At 41.8% G+C, this 18,636-nt stretch overlaps 1 protein-coding gene across 4 annotated transcripts in view; it reads right to left on the reverse strand.

Moving 5' to 3' along the window:
• LOC117204572 (protein tweety) overlaps positions 1–18,636 on the reverse strand; it is a 42,025-nt gene that overhangs the window by 7,985 nt on the left and 15,404 nt on the right. For 3 of the 4 annotated variants that reach the window (XM_033442107.1, XM_033442104.1, XM_033442105.1), the window contains exon 2: positions 8,541–8,749. In XM_033442107.1, coding sequence (XP_033297998.1) covers positions 8,541–8,678 — 138 coding nt within the window. In that variant the 5' untranslated portion in view covers positions 8,679–8,749. Of the gene's footprint in view, positions 1–8,540; positions 8,750–11,508; positions 11,595–18,636 lie in introns of all 4 variants that reach the window. The other variant, XM_033442106.1, reaches the window with a different exon arrangement.

The raw sequence follows: 18,636 nt of genomic DNA on the forward strand, positions 1-18,636 counted from the left end.
TTTCATTTTTATTTATTACCACGGGGTCATTCGCTGTAAGATGACACGAGTAACAGTAAAGTAACGGTAAGGCAAATTAGCAAAATGCATTGTTTTTACAATTAGCATTGCCGTCTTTCTTTGCTTTTCGATTTATGCAATTGATCGAAGTGGCTTCTGTGAGATGATAGGATTCAAAAATCTAGGATCGAAAAAGCACAGGCGAGACTATTATGGAATAACCGAATTTCACGACTGAAATTATTTTTTAATGGCGATGGCCAATTGAATTTTTTCACGCGAGCTATATTGGCACCGTGATCCAACAAAGATAAATCGTGTCGTCGTTATCAGCTGTGTAATAACTTTTATCGTCGTTATTCTATTAATCCATCTGGTTTGGTAAAGGGTGGATTAACGCGTAGCGGAGAGTGCTATCGCATATTCTGTTTAGCGAGGAAGCTTAGTACGCTCGAAAGGTGTATCGCACTGTCGTTGTTGCTGTGACTCGCGGAAGATTTGATTTTTCTGTCGTGTTACTCAAAGGCCTGCACGCCACCGTGGGGTCAACCACCCTCGCGGCTCGCGTGCCACCCCGTGAAACCGGCTACATCGACCGGTGTATGTACATATTGCATTTCATTATTTACGCGACATCGATAAACTTCGCCTATAATTCTCGATGCCTGTGATTTTTCGCGGAAGCCGGTCGTCTCTATGTTTCCACGTGTAACAAACAGCGATAACGGCAAAATTTTCATTCGCAGGGATATTAACTGTCGCACAAAAATCGTAGCAAAGTTTAGGGCTTTTTAAAGCGGTTCGAATATAAGGACAATAATGAAATTAAAATGAGAGACGAATTTTAATTTCAGTCAGTTTGTCAGTTTATTACACCGGCCGGTTAATAACAAACTGAAGTATAATTTATTTAATTGGTGCGAATGTTCTCTAGACTGAACAACACGATTGCGAGTGTTACATATTTCAAAACGTGTGATGAATATTGAAAACAGCTAGATGCTGCGTCCATTTCGACTGTTTCGAACAATGCTTTTGGAAAGAAATTGCTGAAGCGACGCGAACAAAGCAAAGTCGAATACAATAGTTTGAAAATATATAACGAAGATATCACCAATTTGATGTTTTACATTTTTTCCAAATTTAGAAATGGAATTCCTCTGACAAGAAACTATTTCATTACCTCGATTCGTATAAGAGGAGGAAGAACGTTTTTGACGAGTATACTCGTCATGAAGAAATGGCGATATTTTGTGTTGTGACGCGAGTTTACTCGTCATGCGTAAGGAAAATAAAACAGTCATTTCATTACTCAATTCTCTATTATAACAATCACATATACTCTGTGTTTGACGAGTATACTCGTCATCGCTTACTTTTCGCGACACATTTTAGGTACACACTTTTCAAAGAGGTCGCAACAGCTAACTGGTTAACGAAACCCGTAAAATATCTTAAATATCGCGTTCGATGTAGATAATTACATCCTTAAAAATCCTCGAACGATCATCGGTGGCAGAGAAACCGAGTCATCCAGCAACGATACCGAGGTACCGAGTAGCAAAACCGATTCGCAAAGAAAAAGCAGATATGTGTCGCCAAGTTGGAGACAGAGAAAAGAAAATGATCGCAAACCGTGATGCTAGCCATCAGGGAGATATCTGTTCCTCACTTTTGTCGAGAACTTCAGCGACAGTTTCGAGTAGTTGAAGACGAATGATACAGAGAGACGTGTGAATTTATGGAAAATCTTTCTTTCACTGGCGCATTTCCCAGCCGGCAACCGATATGCTTTTCTTCCAAACAAACCTCGTTGCGCGTCGAGCTGAATTTCGCACGTACGGTTGCTCTACGATCGGAAGAATCGAACGTATGCAGTTTTTCTATGCTAATGCGATTTCTTGACATTATCCACCTAGATCATTTTCTAGGCAAACTTTTCGAAAATCAATACTACAGGAAAGCAAAGAAGTTGGTTTGGAAACGATTTCTGTTTGGTTGCGTTGCAAATCGTGGAGCATTTTCTGTGCTGCAGCTACAGCACAGATATAATATGAATTGTAATAGCCATTCTTACTGTATTAATTACTCTCGTTTGAAGCTTGATAGTCAAAGATAGAGGTAGAAAGAGTGGCCGAATTTCGAGACCTGAATCGCGTCTAGACAGCAAGCCTCTGTTTACAGTTTACGGAACACGAACTGAAGACGGTCGTTGCACCTAGTGCGACAGAAGCTCTGGAATAAATCCGGAAGTGCACTCGAGATAGAGGAAGAGAGAGAGAAAGAGAGAAAAAGAGAGAGAGAGAGAGAAAAGAAGGGACGTGCGGAAAGGGCGTGCTCGAACTTCATGGGACCCGGTTGTCTAGGAAGGTAGCACATAAAATCGCAAATGAATTCTCTTTCGAGACTCGCGAACCTCTGAAAGAGTAAATACGGGCTTCACCGCCCTCTCTTCTTGCATCGTTCGAAAAACGCGTTGTTTCTTTTGCCCTGTTAGCATACTTGGTTCTTTTATATCGTCACGTTACAAAACTCTGCTCGAATCTGAATGATCGAGTTCGTAAGTGAAAAGGATCTCGACTGTGTGTTTCGACACCATTCTGTTTGTTCCGTGTCGCAACGTAACACGTGCGATTTCGTGTTCCTCTTCACGTTTACACCACGTAGCCGCCACGTTCGTAGTCGACGAATCGTAGAAACGTTCTACTTCCTTTCCTTCTCTTTTCGTTGTGTCCGTGGCAGAACGTCGACGCGTAAAGAACTCGGACGCATTTATTCGAGTGACTGGCGAAGAGGGAAAGAGAGTAGGAGCCCGCCCCGAACAACGATCAGTGGAATTAGCAGGAACGTTCGTTGTACATCGACTTTAATCAGAAAAATCCGCCGCGTTTGTGCCACATTAAACAAGCTCTTTGCAGTGCCGAGAGACTTATCTTGTTGAGAGGGCAATCACAACTCCATTTATTCTCGGAAACGTTTGAAGAATTTGTTGGCAAAAATCGCTGGTTGATCTGAATTGTTTCCCTGATTTTATCAATCGAGGCACATGGTGTGTAAATCTCTGGATACTTTCGACTATTTTGAAATATTCGATACTTCGATTAAGTCGCGTAAGTATTTTGCGTTACATAAAACGTAATTTACGGTAGTTAATCCATCGGAACGAATTTTCTGTACACGGAAAATGACTTTCTATCAAGGGAGGGAAATAATCGCGCAGTGAATATTGCGTAATTTTACTAAATACATGGGAAAGGGTATTGAACATTTTAATTATCAAACGTGGACATTGAGAATGACATGGTTTCGTTACTATATGGATAAAAAGAAAATGACTCGTTACGAGGAGATGGACGTATGTGAAATTAATTAAGATACCTCCCGTCGTTAATCTCGATCGATAATATCCCTATTTGTACGTACATTGGCTTAAACCTCTACGGTATGGTAATTCTTTAAATTGCGACAGTATAATTAAGTTGTGTCATATTATCTGCTTGTTATGCTAATCTGAAAATAGAATGAACGAGAGAGGGTTACCAGCAGGGTCGTCGTACCCGGGCTTTTTTCCGATTTCTTTCAAGGCGTTTGTAAGTACGTGAGATACCTTTGGAACAAAAATCCTCTTAACTAAAGTACAGTGCCCTTCTTTAAGGCAGTCACGCACTTCGATACCAGAGGTCGTCAGTTCTTTCTTCCTCTTTTCTTTTTTCAACTTCAAACATTATGGAAATTGTCTATTTAACATGGTAATGTAACAAGATACGACGAAAGAAAATTTGCGTAATGAAACGGTAATTTCTACAAACCGATTTGTACGAAAATGAAAAAGACAGAGGTGATAGAGGTGGTAAAAGAGAGAGAGAGATCGTTAATCTACGGTCGAATTGGAGGTTAGGAAACAAACGATGAAAGATACGACAAAACGCCATCTCACGATTTAATTACCCGGCGCGGCGGTGTCGTTGCAGCGGGCGTTTCGTGAAATATTTTCAAGCAGCAGGAACAATAGCCGGGGACCCAATTACCAGAGCTCGTGTTGCGTCGAGGGTGCTCAGACAGGCGTTTCCTCGAGGCTTCTCCTTCGCTGACTACCCTACCGACGACGCATACGAGAGTAACGTGTCTGCGTGTGCATGCCAGCTAAATTTCGCACGCTTTCGATGTCACCGATATACTACGATCAACCAGGCCAGTGTGAACGTTCCACGTTATGACGCTATTTACCTTCCTCTCTTTTCTTCCTCTTTCTCACTTTTCGTTTCTGACGGTTCGTACGATCGTTGAACGATTTCGAGCGATCCGCCGATATTATGCCAATTTAAAGACGTTCGAACGTTCATTCAGGTATATAGCGTATAACTTGATACAGAACAGACGATACTGGGAAGGAATATTATGAAAAGCGGAATATCTATATTATTTAATTCCGTTATACGCTGAAGGTAATTCCATCTGTTTCGATTCAAAGGCAGAAAATGGCGGAAATAGCGCATAAAACGGCACGTTAATGGAACTTACGAAGGAACAGAAAGAAAACGTTAAACAGTCTGAAAGAAAGGGAAAAATGAAATATCCACCGGTTGACTGAAGCAGAAAAAGCAGCAACGAAGTAGTGGAAGGACAGGCGGGGGAAGGAGGGAGGGGGTAAAGAAAAATGGCAGACAAAAGAGGAAGCGAAGGAAAGCTGGATACGAGAAACAACGACGCGAGAGAAACTGGAATCTTTCCTCTGTAATCTACGATGATTGAAAACGCATGAACAAGAAATATGATTGATGAGAAACTGGAACAGGAAACAGGAAACGCTCTGTATGCGGTAATGAAAGCGTAATCCACGATCGGTATCGATATGGATGTGCTCATTAACCGGCAAATGCTTGTTATTCGCGAATTTATCGAGGTCGTTACACATTCTTGTTCCTTCGACCTTTTTTCAACGATTTCATGAAATTGAAACAAGAAAAAAAAAAAAAAGAAAGAAAATAAAAGATTAAATGCGATCGTACATTTATATTGCAGTCAAGGTTTATGTACATCGCTGACGCAGCGTGCAAACAAATAATTACTTGGCACAAATATTCACACTCATAAAGTTTGACCCCAAATCGAAATTGAAAATTATACAAATTTCACAATTCGATTGCGAGCTCTCGTACGATATGAACGTTGTCAAAACACGTGCTACTTCCTCCTGTTGCTCTCGTTATCCGGCACCTGCCGCTACGATAATTGGGCGGACAGCGTTCGTTTCGCCGATTACAGGAAAAAGGATCAATGTACGTGAGCACCGTTGCACGCACCTCTTTCCCAGGAAATCTCGCGAACGAGCGACAATCGAATTGCTCAAACGCAACGAGATATCCGTCTTGATCCCGTAGTAATATGTTGCCCATGCCCTCGACATCTGCAACGAAAGACGTTGCACCAGGCGATCGTACTTCTTGTCGAGAGGCACGAGAACCCGATGCTTTTGGAGTACGGGGCAAGAGGTTGCTGTGGTAGAGGGAGAGAATACCGCGTAAGCAGCGATGGGGAAAGGTTCGTACCGAAACGTGAAATATCGATGTTCTACTACGTTCGGTAACTTTTGTCAGGGTAAAAGTGCAGGATTATTCTTCCACGATATTTTATTAATATATGGAAATATAATCGTACGTTGACTGATTGAAATTTGAATGCGACGTAGTTTCAAGTATCTCACAATGAACATCGATCGCAACCGTTTCGATAAAAAATTTTGTAATTTACATTGGTTTTCGCCGTTTCGTGTTTTTAGTTTAGCGAAGTAATGGTTCGATTCATTTTCGAAGACCTTAGAAATCTCGAAGTTATTGATATTATTTTTAATAATTAAGATACAGGATAACAGTGATGGCACGTGAAACGAACGATCAATGTTCGCGTTAGTTTCACATCTAACTGTGGAAACCTCTGAAGGATCACGAAGACGGAACGATAACAGGCTAATTCGGTAACCGTTAACTCGGAAATATCATGTGACTGACTGGAGATACTATTCGAAGCGATTGGAAGTGTCTTGAGCCCATCGCTAGTTAGCGGTCTGACGTTTCGAGCCCGTTAAAGCCCACACGTTGCCCCAGGCGTATTATACGAAAGCCTTTGTGCATTGTTTGAGCTTTCCCGGCCATTGTGCTTTCCAGTTACACACAGCTTGGATTCTCGTGCACTCGTGGCATCCAGCTGCGTTTCTCTTCGTCCTTTTTCCTCTTCGCTTCTCATCCCGGCCGTGTCCTGTCTCTTCTTTCCTTCACCTTTCTTTCTCTTTCTCTTCCACTTTGTTACGCCGAACCGCGCGATTCTTTCCTCGATACAGCTACCTTTTGGACAGCTATCCGTCTGGACGGGACAAGAAACTGGAAACACTTCGCCCGAATAAAAAAAACGTACCGAGGAACTGTTTCGTGGCGTCTGGGATACCCGTTTCCTTCGGGGTAGGTCACCGTCATTTTTCCCGCTTTCGTCGAACGTTCGCGGAAAAGGTTACGTCTGTCAATCGAGATATTTCATCCTCTCGAACGGTTTTTACGAGGCGTATTCACCGATAAACAGTTCGCGAATACTTTACGTGCACGTCGTTAACATTTTATTCGCACACTATCGCGATACGATCACGTTTCACGAACGCGTTTGCGTCAGTTCGCGAATAACACGCGGACAAACGATAAACGGTGAAGATTTCAGATTTGAAACGAGCGGCACGCGACTGGATCCAGGTAGACCCGGCGCGGTTGACGAAAAAGAATGCCAGTCGATTAACACGTCATTATCGTTCATTCGTATAGAGTTTCGTCGAAAGACACGGGAACACGAGGCAATTCACTCTCGTCGACGGACGTGTGGCGATGGTCAATAAAATACGAGGCAGAGGGGCAAAGAAAATAAGTGGAAAAACGAGGATTCGAACGTCCGATGGGACTGGAACATCGTGTAATTTCATCTTGCTGCGACTAGAGGATTGCGCGCCTCTGTTAATTAGCACGATTCAAGGAAATATTTTTACGGATAGTCGCGGTCGCTTTCGAATTGAACGAGACGTAATATGTTTCTCCACTAGTTATTTTACAGAGTTCCACAGATTTTATACGCGGTAATTAATTTCCAGAGTAAATGGTACAAAACGAGAGAATTAATAAGATTCGTCGAGCTCGACGATTTCACGGTTATTTCACGCACAGCGAGTTCGGCGCCCAATTTTCGAACTCAAATAGCTTTTAAAACGTCCTGTGAAACGATTACTCTAATTAACGTGCTAACTGGAACCACGAATTACAGGATGATTTTTTTCATGTAACAAAGAATTTAACGTTCCGCAATCAATTTTCATATTTCTCTGAAACTGCAAATAAGACGAAATAAAGCTTCGAATCGAACGATAATCTGATTAAGATAGGATATTCTGCTTTTACTTTATATATGTCCGGTTAAGTTTGGAATTTTGGGCGTTTGACGAACCATCAGTTATAGCTGATATTTATTGGTACAAATGTGGTTATTACAAGAGGCTACAAGTAATAGCGACGATCGGATGGTCGAGATGCTGATGACAATGAATTCAGGTTCGATAACGAATCCACGGTCAACGGGATGACGAATGCGATGCGATACACGTATGACTCAACGTACAAGTAGAACTTATCTGAATGAACTCACAGTCCAAGTGGAACTGCCCTTATATATTCTTCTCCCCACCTCTCGGGTCAATCTTTGTTTTTAAAGAGAGCTATATAATTATTCCATACCTCTGTTAGGTACACGTCCCTCCCGTGACCGTGGCTACGTTAGTGACCCGTTATGTCACTTCGAGCCCAAGCCCATCGTCATAAAATCGGATTAGAACATTAAAACTATTTCTTAGTTTTATTACTTAAGTGTAGCTATAGTAAAAGTCTGGACTAGGGTATTGGGGTTTTTCTGGGGATGTCCTTTCATCTCCGACATATATATTGTATTACATATACATCGATATTAAAATATTAAACTTAATAAAAATTGTACTACTCATGTACAACGAATTCCATCGAACCACCACATCTCCAAAAGATTCAAATTTAGCCAAACAACTTTTTGATTCGTTTCAGAAACGGATCCAACGCTTGTAACTATCTCGACGAATGCTCGGTTCACGGAGCATTGCCAAAGAATCTCTCATTTCTTTAGGACGGGGAAAGCATCGAGGAACATTTTGCTTGAAATCGACGGGAATGCTCTCTGTACGTTGGCCAAAACGGAATCGAGCCTGGATTGCTTTCGTATACTGCCCTAACTAGAGAGCAGAGCCGGTGGATTGATATCACGATTCTGTTAACCACGCGATACGCCATTTATTCCGCTGACCCAGGCGAAATTTACCGGTGGCGTGGACACGATTCGCGCATTTCTTCTGAATTTGTCGTCTGATTCGTCGAGGAATTGACGAGATACGATAATATCCCGATGAGAGTTTCGTTTCTCGTCGAAGAACCGAAAGGTTTCGGATAAAATTTAAGAAACAGCAGAGAAGACAAATTTGCACTTACCTCGAGATAGATTTCGGAATGTGGATTAAAGGTGTTATTGACCGAGTGGAGAGAGACGTTGAGGTGCGGCAGGCTGTGGAAGACCCTAGCGAGCTGCGGAACCGTGTACTGTTCGGGAAGCTGCTGACCGCCCGCCATTTTGGAGAACCCTTGTCTGCCGAAAACCCCGTTGAAGAGCCTCTCCTACTCGTCAAGACATGCTACGAGAGCTGTAACACCAAAGAGTCAGCGGGTTAAGAACTGCTTCTCCTTCTTCTTCTGCTTCTGCTTCTCCTTTCCCTCCTTTCGAATTCCAATATTTTCAAGTTTAATTGAAACTGCCAAAGCAATCTGACGTTAAACCAATACGTGTATACGGAAAATATTGTAGAAATTGACTCGGTGATTCTCGGGTAGAGGGAAAATTAAAGGTTCCGTGAGGATGAGGCGGATCGGCGAATCGATCAGGGAAATCGACGCTCGGCGATAGAAAGAAAGCCGGCTAATGCTGTTATATTTGACGCGAACCGATTATCCGATTTAACGTGCAATTAAACCGGTAACCACCGCGCAAAAAGGTGGATCCAATACGATCCGGATACCATTTAGTTTCGAGTCGAATTGGCCGATCTTGACGCAGTTTAATCTTTGTTAGATACGTCACGCTGCCCGATGATGTGCTCTCTTTCTCTTTCTCGACCGCTCAGTCTTTGTCACTTCTCCGAAACGCTTTGCCAGGACTGATTCAATTACGTTCGAAGCGCCGTTGTGGAAGCAACGAGCGCTTAATTAATGAAATCTGTGCCAGCTGCTCCGTTCCGCTCTCGTCGACGACGATACCCGACAAGAACACGTGCCTCTTCCGGAAGCATCTCGAGATTCTTTTTAACGAACTATTACCCTCCGGCAGCTATGTTCGAATAGGTCCACGAATAGGACCGAAGCTTTATCGGACATCGGTTTCCCTATATTAGTTTCGTCTTTTCTTCCTTTGTTGCGTTTATGCTCCTTCCTTCGCTTGTTCGTCATTGTTCTATTTGTGTTATCGTCTTTTAAGATAATTATCGATTCACCATTTCTTGCGATTATTTCGGAAGGATGTCGAGTAACTTGAGCTATGAAACTTTCGCACAGGAAGTGGTTAGGAACTTTCAAAGCTTTTCCGTTGCAGATTCAGCTTTCCGCATTTAAACCGGTTGAATTAAAATTCTGTTAAACTGAAATTATCAAAGCTGCAAAATTATCTGTTACAATTACGTAATACCGTGGCACGCTAGACGCGCTAGACCAATTAGAATACCCGCATAAATACATTATGACAGTTTTAATCGAAGGAAGACGAAACAAAGACACAATGTAAGCTCAAGAGATTGAATTTCAGCGAACTGGAAGTAGGGTAGAGGAGAAATCTTTGATTAGACGGCATCCCTACGCGTAGCATTTGATTTACATAAACCGCTACGGGTTCTATTCCTCCATTCCACCCCTATTTCGACAGCCACACCCATGTATAATATCCTCTATACCCGCCGAATCTGACCGGCAGACTACGAAATATCATTTTCCCGGTCCGAAGCGATATCCTCTGGAATTTTACAATTGAGATGAATGCGTGAACACAGATGAATCTTCTTTACGGATCCGATATCCTCCTACGTATAATATTTTCTATATATAATATATATTATATATTATATATATATATAAAATTGTATTATATAAAATTTAGGAGATTTCGTTCTGAATCCAAGCAGCAAGTAGAATATTAATACATTTAACGTCGTAGAAAATTGATGATTTCCGGTAGAATCTGATATACAGGTTAACCAGCTGCAAGTAGAAGCTTCAGCTGCACGACATCGTCGATTGCCATCTTCCTAGATGTATCTTCTCTGCCTTTTCCTCGTTCCAGTGAAATGTAACAGGAGGCGATCGTTTAAAATAGAGAAAGTTTGTCTTTTTTTCATGTATACTGCGAGATTCATAGGAGGCTAGAGATATCGCAACAGTCGAGTCGAACGTGTTGTTTAAAATTAGAATCTTCCATGGATCCGAGTCGAACTAGAATTTATTCGATATCTTGTTCACGACATAAATTGATCCCCTTCCTCTGTTGCACGCCGTCATCGATTGTGTCGATCTCTTCCTACTTTCACCGTCTTTTCTATTCCTTGTTTCAGTGATATTCGCTTTCTGAAAGATGACGAGTTCCCAACGTTTCTACTCTCATCCATTTCCTATGTTTTTTAACGTAACTTCTTTAACTTGGAACGACACACGTTAAACTCCTTTTATTTGCAATCTTATTCGCAATACAGTGATCAAATTACGTACGAAGTATAACGTTAAAACGATCTTCCATAAACAAACGTAAACTTTTCACAGGACAAAACAAAGATCTCTTCTTACAAGATAATTTCAGGACAGATAGTATCTATACGTTAACAAGTGTTTGCAAAACCGTCGATTCAAAGGTATCGTTGTCCTGTGACCACAAAAACGTTCAGAAACGGAGGTTCTTACTTTGCATTCCCAGTTAGTTCTTTGTCGTCGTCGTCGGAATTATAAACGCAGGACCGTAGAAGAGCGGATCCCTCGGACAAAATAGGTGAAAAAAACGACGGAGGTGGAGCAAAGGGAAGTACGATGGTCCAGTCCATTCTTGAACTTCCTCGGGCTGCCGTGAACACCGTGGGAAAAGACCAGCTGCCACATGCCGGCTTTAAACTACGTTACACCTGGTTACTTCTGCGGGCACAATTTCGACCATTCGAACGTTTCCATCGTGTTATTTCGACGTTTTCGCGGCTTATATCGTAATACTACGAGATAATACCGCGTGTTCGCGAATTTAGATTTGAATATTTCATTCGTCAGGCAGACTTGTAAATATCAGGTTGCAACGTGGTTTGCAACAGTTGAGGTATACGTGGTCCCACATGGGATTAAGGATAATAGTTGAGTTGGCTAGTGATATCTAATGCATTACCCGCCTACAAGCTTATGGTGGACTTATTTCATAGAATATTTAATGATAGAAAATGCAAGGAGCCTTATGCAAGCGCTGTAATGGTCCTGTAAAAAAAAAAAAATCCTCAGAATCTAAACGAATAGTTCCCATATGCACGAGCTTAATTTTTTACTTTCTAGGCTTCAAAAAGTTCGAAAAACTTCCGGTAATGTTTTGTTATTGCATAAACTTCTTAACGTCTCTACTAATTGTAGAGTCGTTGGTTAAACGTCAAACGCTTGAAACTTTATTCGATAAAAATTCGAGCGAAAGAAATTCGAGGGTGAAATTTCGTCTGCATCGTCGACGATTCGGTTAGTGGGTTCAGCCGCATAAATTATTCTTCCACGACCTTTCTTTCTACCCTCGCTTAAACCAGATTTCAAAATTACTCCGCTCGTAAGGAAACTCGCGAATCTTCTTTTTTCGCTCGACTCTTTCTCAAACTTTGATAAATATTTCAAAATCGTTTCTCCTTACCCTAACCACACCTACGCTTTCATTCCAAAGTTTCATGAAAACTTTTCATTCTTAATGAAACGTTCGGCAATTGACACCCGCTATAAATCTTAAATCACGTTCGAAATTCTCTGACAATCTGGAATCAGTGGACACGGTGTAGTTCGCAGGCGGTTTCGTTGGAATTAAAGGTGGAAAGAGTGGCAAGCTACCGCGGCAATTGCATTGCTTATTGTGACGTTGCTCTTTCGTGGTTCCCATACGCCACAAAGGCATCCAGCTGCTCGAGCATGAAATTCTTCGGATCCATCAGAGGTTGCATCGCGGGAACAAGTGCACTCGTTCTCAGGTGGCCGTGCATTCCGCCAAGATCGCGGCACGCTGTTTGAATAACTTTGCGAAACTATTCGTGCGAGCATCTCTGCTTTGCCATGCTGCGTAATTATTTCAACAGATTCCATCGAGCAGTGCGATCCGTGAGCATATCCACAAGGTCATTCCGGCGAACAAGATCGAGCGATTTCCGTGCAGATCCACGTGCATAGCTTTCGTATGACGAGAGCGTCGATTACGTTGCAGATATTCAGATAAACGAAGCGTGTTCAAAATCATAGAAAATTGTTAGATTTATATAATACAATGCACGGAGTGGTCCATTTGGATTACAATCGCGCTGTGCTTTGACAGATAACGGAAGGATTGGAAACTTTGAGAGTGGTTAGTTTTTATTTGCGGTATTTCACGAGAGCGAGAGAATTTCGATCGGAAGTAGAATCGTATCGCGTAAATTGAATGCATATGGTGATCAGATTAGATGTTGGAAACGCATGTACGTTTGATTGATCTGGAATAGCCTCGATGTCGTCGACTAATACAATTTAAGGTACCACTAATATACCTCGCATGTATCTTTCGTAATTTGCCTGATTCATAGAAAATAACGTTTCTCGCGATATAAATACGGCGAAACGCGTGTCTCGTATCATATCGAATTTTCAAGATATTTGCAGAGTCTGATTAACACGAGACACCTTATGCACGACACCTCGACAAATATTGTCAAGCGCGGTACTTAGCTCTCAAGATGCTACACGTGTCTAAGCCTAACTCAAAGCGACGTCTCTCTGTCAATAATTACAGTTCTGCGATTCGATTGCAAATAATATCATCGACTATCATCACCTATCGGTTCTACGATCGAATCGAAGTTTCATATTAAATATGAAGGAATCTTCAAACTTCAGCGATATCGCAGCGCTAACGAAACTCCAAGACGTTCCACGTAACACGCGTAATATATGCGTCAAAGGTTTTTACGGCAAGCGTTGAAATACTCTCACGAGCAATTGTATAGCGTTCTCGACAAATAGCTCGCAGGTCAGAGAAACGCGGGTTCTAACTTTCCACGCGCTGCTTCCACCTGCATCTTTCATTGCAACAGCAACGAAGGTTAAATACATCGTAGTGCGGGGAACCGTTCGCTCGTGTGCACGCTGCATTAACAAACAAGCCCGAAATTGTTGCAGGAATCACCTCGGCTCCGCTGGGAGGGAAGCCAACGCGGTGTACAACCGACCTGGATTAGCCTCACCGGGTATAACGGTGATTAACATTTACGAGCCGTGTTTCAAACCGGCCCACGAAAGAGTCGCACATCATCGTTTGTGTGTCCACGCGACAGAGACTAGACTACCGTGTTACGGTTCCGCCAGTCATCCCCGAGAATTCCTACTTCCTTCCTCTACGGCTACTGTTTGTGGCAAATAATCGCGTCCGAAACGAGTCCACCCTCGCGGAAGCGAGGATGGCGATGCTGGTACCGACCTTTCGTTTTGATTCCAGTTAACTGTCTTCGAGTTTGAACGATATGGGCACGTCCCCGTGGGATGTCTGACAGAACGAATTTGGAAAAGCTGGGCTGTTATGAGAATTGCGCGATCTCGAGTTCGAGGATACTTGTACACAATATGGTACGTAATCACTTTCGGGAAGGAAATTTTTATCTCGTAGACGATGCACGTTCTGGATGTGCGTTTCAGGTAGACGAAAATAGATGGAGCAGGAATTCGATTTTCAAATCCAAGCTCGAGCCAAGTGAAAAGGGCCAGACGCTAAAGCGAAACCTACATGTTGGATGACTTAGTGGGGAAAATTCTATTCCGTGTGCTTAGTTTAAATAACAGTAATCCACAACGAATTGATTACAATGCACGTATCGATTATAATGACAATGCAACTGGTCTTTATACAGAGATAGAAGCAATTTGCTGGGCATTAAAGAAAATAATGGAGCAGAGGATGGACAATTATGTTATTGGAACGATTCCCTTGTGGACATTGACGATCTACTTCCTTCGCTCTAATTCGCCACCGTTTAGAGAAAATGAAAATAACGATAAAGCAGCATGGACAAAACGGTTTGCTTTTAGTTTCGTTGTTGGAGGACCTTAATGTCTCGTTCAGAGGATTTCAATTGTTTTCAATTGCGTTCAATGATGATCTGTGTAACGCTTTAAATTTGGATCGATCGAGATCACAGAGCGTGGCTGCGACAAACGAATATGATCGCGACTGTACGATCAAATTTCGTACCAAGATTTCGGAAGATTTACAATAAAAGTCGAACACGAGGTACGACTTGAATTTCCTATTTGCCCGGTAATACGCGCGGTCAACGATTTCACAGTTATCAAGATTATCTTATCAGAGTGTGCTTTTTACTACGTGTTGTAACACGTGACATTCTTGGGACCTTTCTATGTCACGTTCCAAGCGTCGCAACGATTCACGAGAAAAATCGTGATTATTCCGATAAATAACATACACGGAACTACTGCAGCTCTTATTACAAAAAATTGATTAATTATTGCATAAGAGAATGTTGCAAGTTAAACGTCGACTGAAATATCAGCAACGTTGCTCAACATATTTTGTTGACAACTAAGTGATTGCGGATTTTGTCATTACCACCTAATTATATGCGATACCTATGTTCTTGTGAGAATATGAATTTTTCATTTTTGCGATCTTTGTATGAATTTCTCACCTAAAAGCTAAAGAAAGAATATATCCGCAAATCACATACGTATAGCTGCCTATTCAATGTTAATCAACGTTTACTAATTAGTTTGATGCAAACGTTATTCCACTGATCTTCCACTCGTTGTTTTTATATTATTTCCAAAAGTCTGTAGTAGAGATTTGCTTAAATTTTTGGTAAACTTTGCACGTAATTCTTAGCGAATTACTTGATAGGAAATACAGAAATGACCAGACGATATAGAAATCGCGAGTCATCAACGATTTCACGCGACGTCTCGATGATTTATCGAGACCACGTAATTGTTTAAACAGTCTGGCGCTGATTTCTGTTTCGCACGGTCGTTGTATATACGAACGATGATAATTGCAGTGTTTACAGAATCGCGCGTAAAATCAAAACGACGAGCGGTGCGAGTAATTATTTCCTCTGTGTAATTTCCGTAGTGATCATCGGCTAGCCACGATTCTTCCTCCGAAATGTCAAATTATTTCCGTGCGTTCCTCCACGAGACAAAACTCGCCAACGACGCAGAAAATCTCCGCGACATCGGAGATTTTATTTCTTAAGAATTTATGAATTCGAACAACGATCCGACCGATCTGTCTCATCGACGATAATTTGTATCTTTCCACCTTCTTTTTTCGTTTTTCCTAGCTCGGTAACTATAAGAGATAACGGTGCACGTGATATAAAGCTTATCTACTCGTCTCTTATCTATTAACGCAGCCTCGTAGTAACGATCGTACTTGGAATTCGTGCAATTTCAACTTCTCCGTGGAATATCATAGATATACGAACGATTGAAAACGTTTCCTGAAAGTAGTCGTAATTAAACGTCGATTCTCGACTAAGTAAATTACAGTTATTAGACACGAGACGCTTCTGCAACGAGACGATGGGGTTGGAAAACGCAGCCTGTTCGATGAGAAAAGTGCGCTACCGCTCCGTGAATATTTCCTGTTGAAATTACCGTTGCTTCGAATATTTCTCGAGTCTCCGGCTTTAACCCCTACCGTTTCCCTCGCTTCTTTTTCGCGTTTGTGTTCGTATCTTCCTCTCGAATTATCAAATTCCCCGATAACGAAGACCGTAGGGTACACAAAAGATTGTCTGAAAATCATCCGCGATAGAATCGAAGAAATTTTAGTAATCGAAGAGAGAAGGAGTTCCCCAAGGAACGGAGTTGTAGGAATAAAAGTTGGTAATTAGAGCAATGTAAGCGGCGAAAATTACCTCCTACCGAGTCGCCTAGGAATACTTCGTACAAGTTGGGAACAGAGGATACAGACCCAGATCGAGGAAGAACTTTCCTTTGAATAGTACTCTAAGTAAAGGGAAACTCTCGAAGACCAGGAACGAAACGGAAATGTAATTTGAAACTTGGCAAGGCTGTCCGAACATCGTCGAATGAATCTGCTTATAAAAATCGACATAACAATTTTTCTATCTACTTTACATTGAATACTTTATATATTATATATATTTTTCTTTGTCGTACTCTTTGCATTTCTGCCTTCATAAATTTCCTATAAATGCATAAAAATTCGTCGTTTAATCAACGTGTACGTGTCTCGCTTCGTAGATAAAGCACCGCGTTTAATTACACGCGATGTTATCTATCCTAATGAAAGCGACGTAGTGTTTCTAAACGGATATCTATAAATCTACCTTAATCCAGGTCTCGTTCCATCGATATCGTTTTATAGTTGGGTACAAACTTTCAAGTTCTTGCAGAGTCGCTTAAAAGCTGCGCAAGAAGCTTTCCGGCCGTTTAATATCGCGGCTGCATAAAAAGGAAATCACGCCTGTGGATTATAAATCGCTTACGAACACGTTCAACCTGTTCCCGGTATTTTCTTTATCCAAAACGGCGAACCTAGGTGGGACGATATTAACGTTAAAAGCTCGTTGCAAATGAAGCTCGATGGCGGGTGCGAGCAGCTGGCAAAGTACGACGAGCTGTCGATAGTTATCTTCCACGGAATTGCAACGAAACTTTTCCGCGCTCTGAGACAATGAGAAAACTTTGGCGAATCGACTTCCCCCCTCCCCTTCACCCTTTCTCTTTTGCTCTTTTCCTTTGTCTTTCTTTTTTCCCTTTTTTTCTCCTTTTAGAGAAGAGATGGCTGCAACCGGTCGCGACGTAGACCAAGCGTCGGATATTTGAAATTTCCGTGGAGAAGTTTTGCGCGCATGAATTACCAAGCTGAACCGACGGATGCTGATCGCTCGTTATCATGCATGCAACGCGCGTTGAATTTTAACGGGAGCACACGCCGAGCTGCGAACCGGCAGAACGCGCTTCCTGACGGCAATCCGACGAAAAAGTTTAATTAAGTCGCGGGTAAGGTGTTTTGTTTGTTTCACGAGCAACTTGACTTGTCGGTAGCGATGATTTAGATTTCAAACTTTAGATCAGCGCCTCTTCGTCTCTTCGTGTTCTATCATAGCCGAGTAACTTTTCCATTTAGAAATTATGGGATTTGTTTGAGGAAGAGATCATCGTGCCTAAGAAATTGCCAATTCGAGTAACGTTAACAGATAAACAAAGGCAATTACGACTAGCGTTTTATTCGCTTTATAGATCGCCACTGTGAGTAGAAATGGGTGAGTGAGATTTAATTTGTTTGCAACGACGACACGATACCGTTGTTTCGGCTAATTTACTTAATTGTATTTGCGATGAATACAATGGCGAAGCAATTGCGGTAAAAGCAATTATGAATCATCGTTTATGGCGTGGCAGATTACTCATTGGTCGATCGACTGATTGCATTTCAAGTTCCTGAATATTTCCGGGCGTTGGATGTTTGTTAAAGATTCATTTAACAGATACCATACGTCAACGAAGAATGTACATTGAAGTGACCTGCGTGCACCAGATCTGGCCTAGTAGAATTTTCAAAAGCAAGGCCTAATGGCATTAGGTCAGGTCAGGTCGTCCGAAAGGACACGGCTATATTTCAGATATCTACGTACCAACGAAGACCAAACTAAAAATGGCAAGAGTCTTCGATATTCGGACGAATATAAAAGAAAGCCCCCGAATAATCTAATTACTCACTAACATCGATGATATATTGTACCCTGGAAAATTCTAGTTCCGAAAAAGCTAACAGATATCGTAATGGAGCGAAGTGCGAAGGATCAAGTGTATCAACGAAGCAAACATAGTCGAGAAGCAGGGATTGTTGATTGTTGACTGTTGATTGTCAAATAAATTATATTGTTAAACATCGAGAGTATTTCTTGGGCATTTACATCTAACACCACCTCAAATCATTTTAACAAACATCAAGATACTTTATCATCGAGTTACGCGACACGCCCTATAAATTACAACGAAAACGTTTAATCGACGCAACGACAATCTCTATTTGCGCTTCTCCGGAACTCTAAACACCTGGCACAATGAGCGTACTTATTGTTCCGCCAAAAGCAATTATACCGTCTCGTAAGTTTCAACCTGGTAGGCCTCGCGCAAAGCAACTTCGAATCAAGTTCATTGCAAACGCGATTGCTAATGCCACGAGCCAACGATGTTAGATTCGATTTATTTCCACCGATTATACTTTTCAATGGAAACACGGTGACGTAACTGTCGT

The sequence above is a fragment of the Bombus bifarius genome, unplaced genomic scaffold (assembly GCF_011952205.1).
Source record: "Bombus bifarius isolate JDL3187 unplaced genomic scaffold, Bbif_JDL3187 scf7180000007978, whole genome shotgun sequence".
NCBI classification, from domain to species: domain Eukaryota; kingdom Metazoa; phylum Arthropoda; class Insecta; order Hymenoptera; family Apidae; genus Bombus; species Bombus bifarius.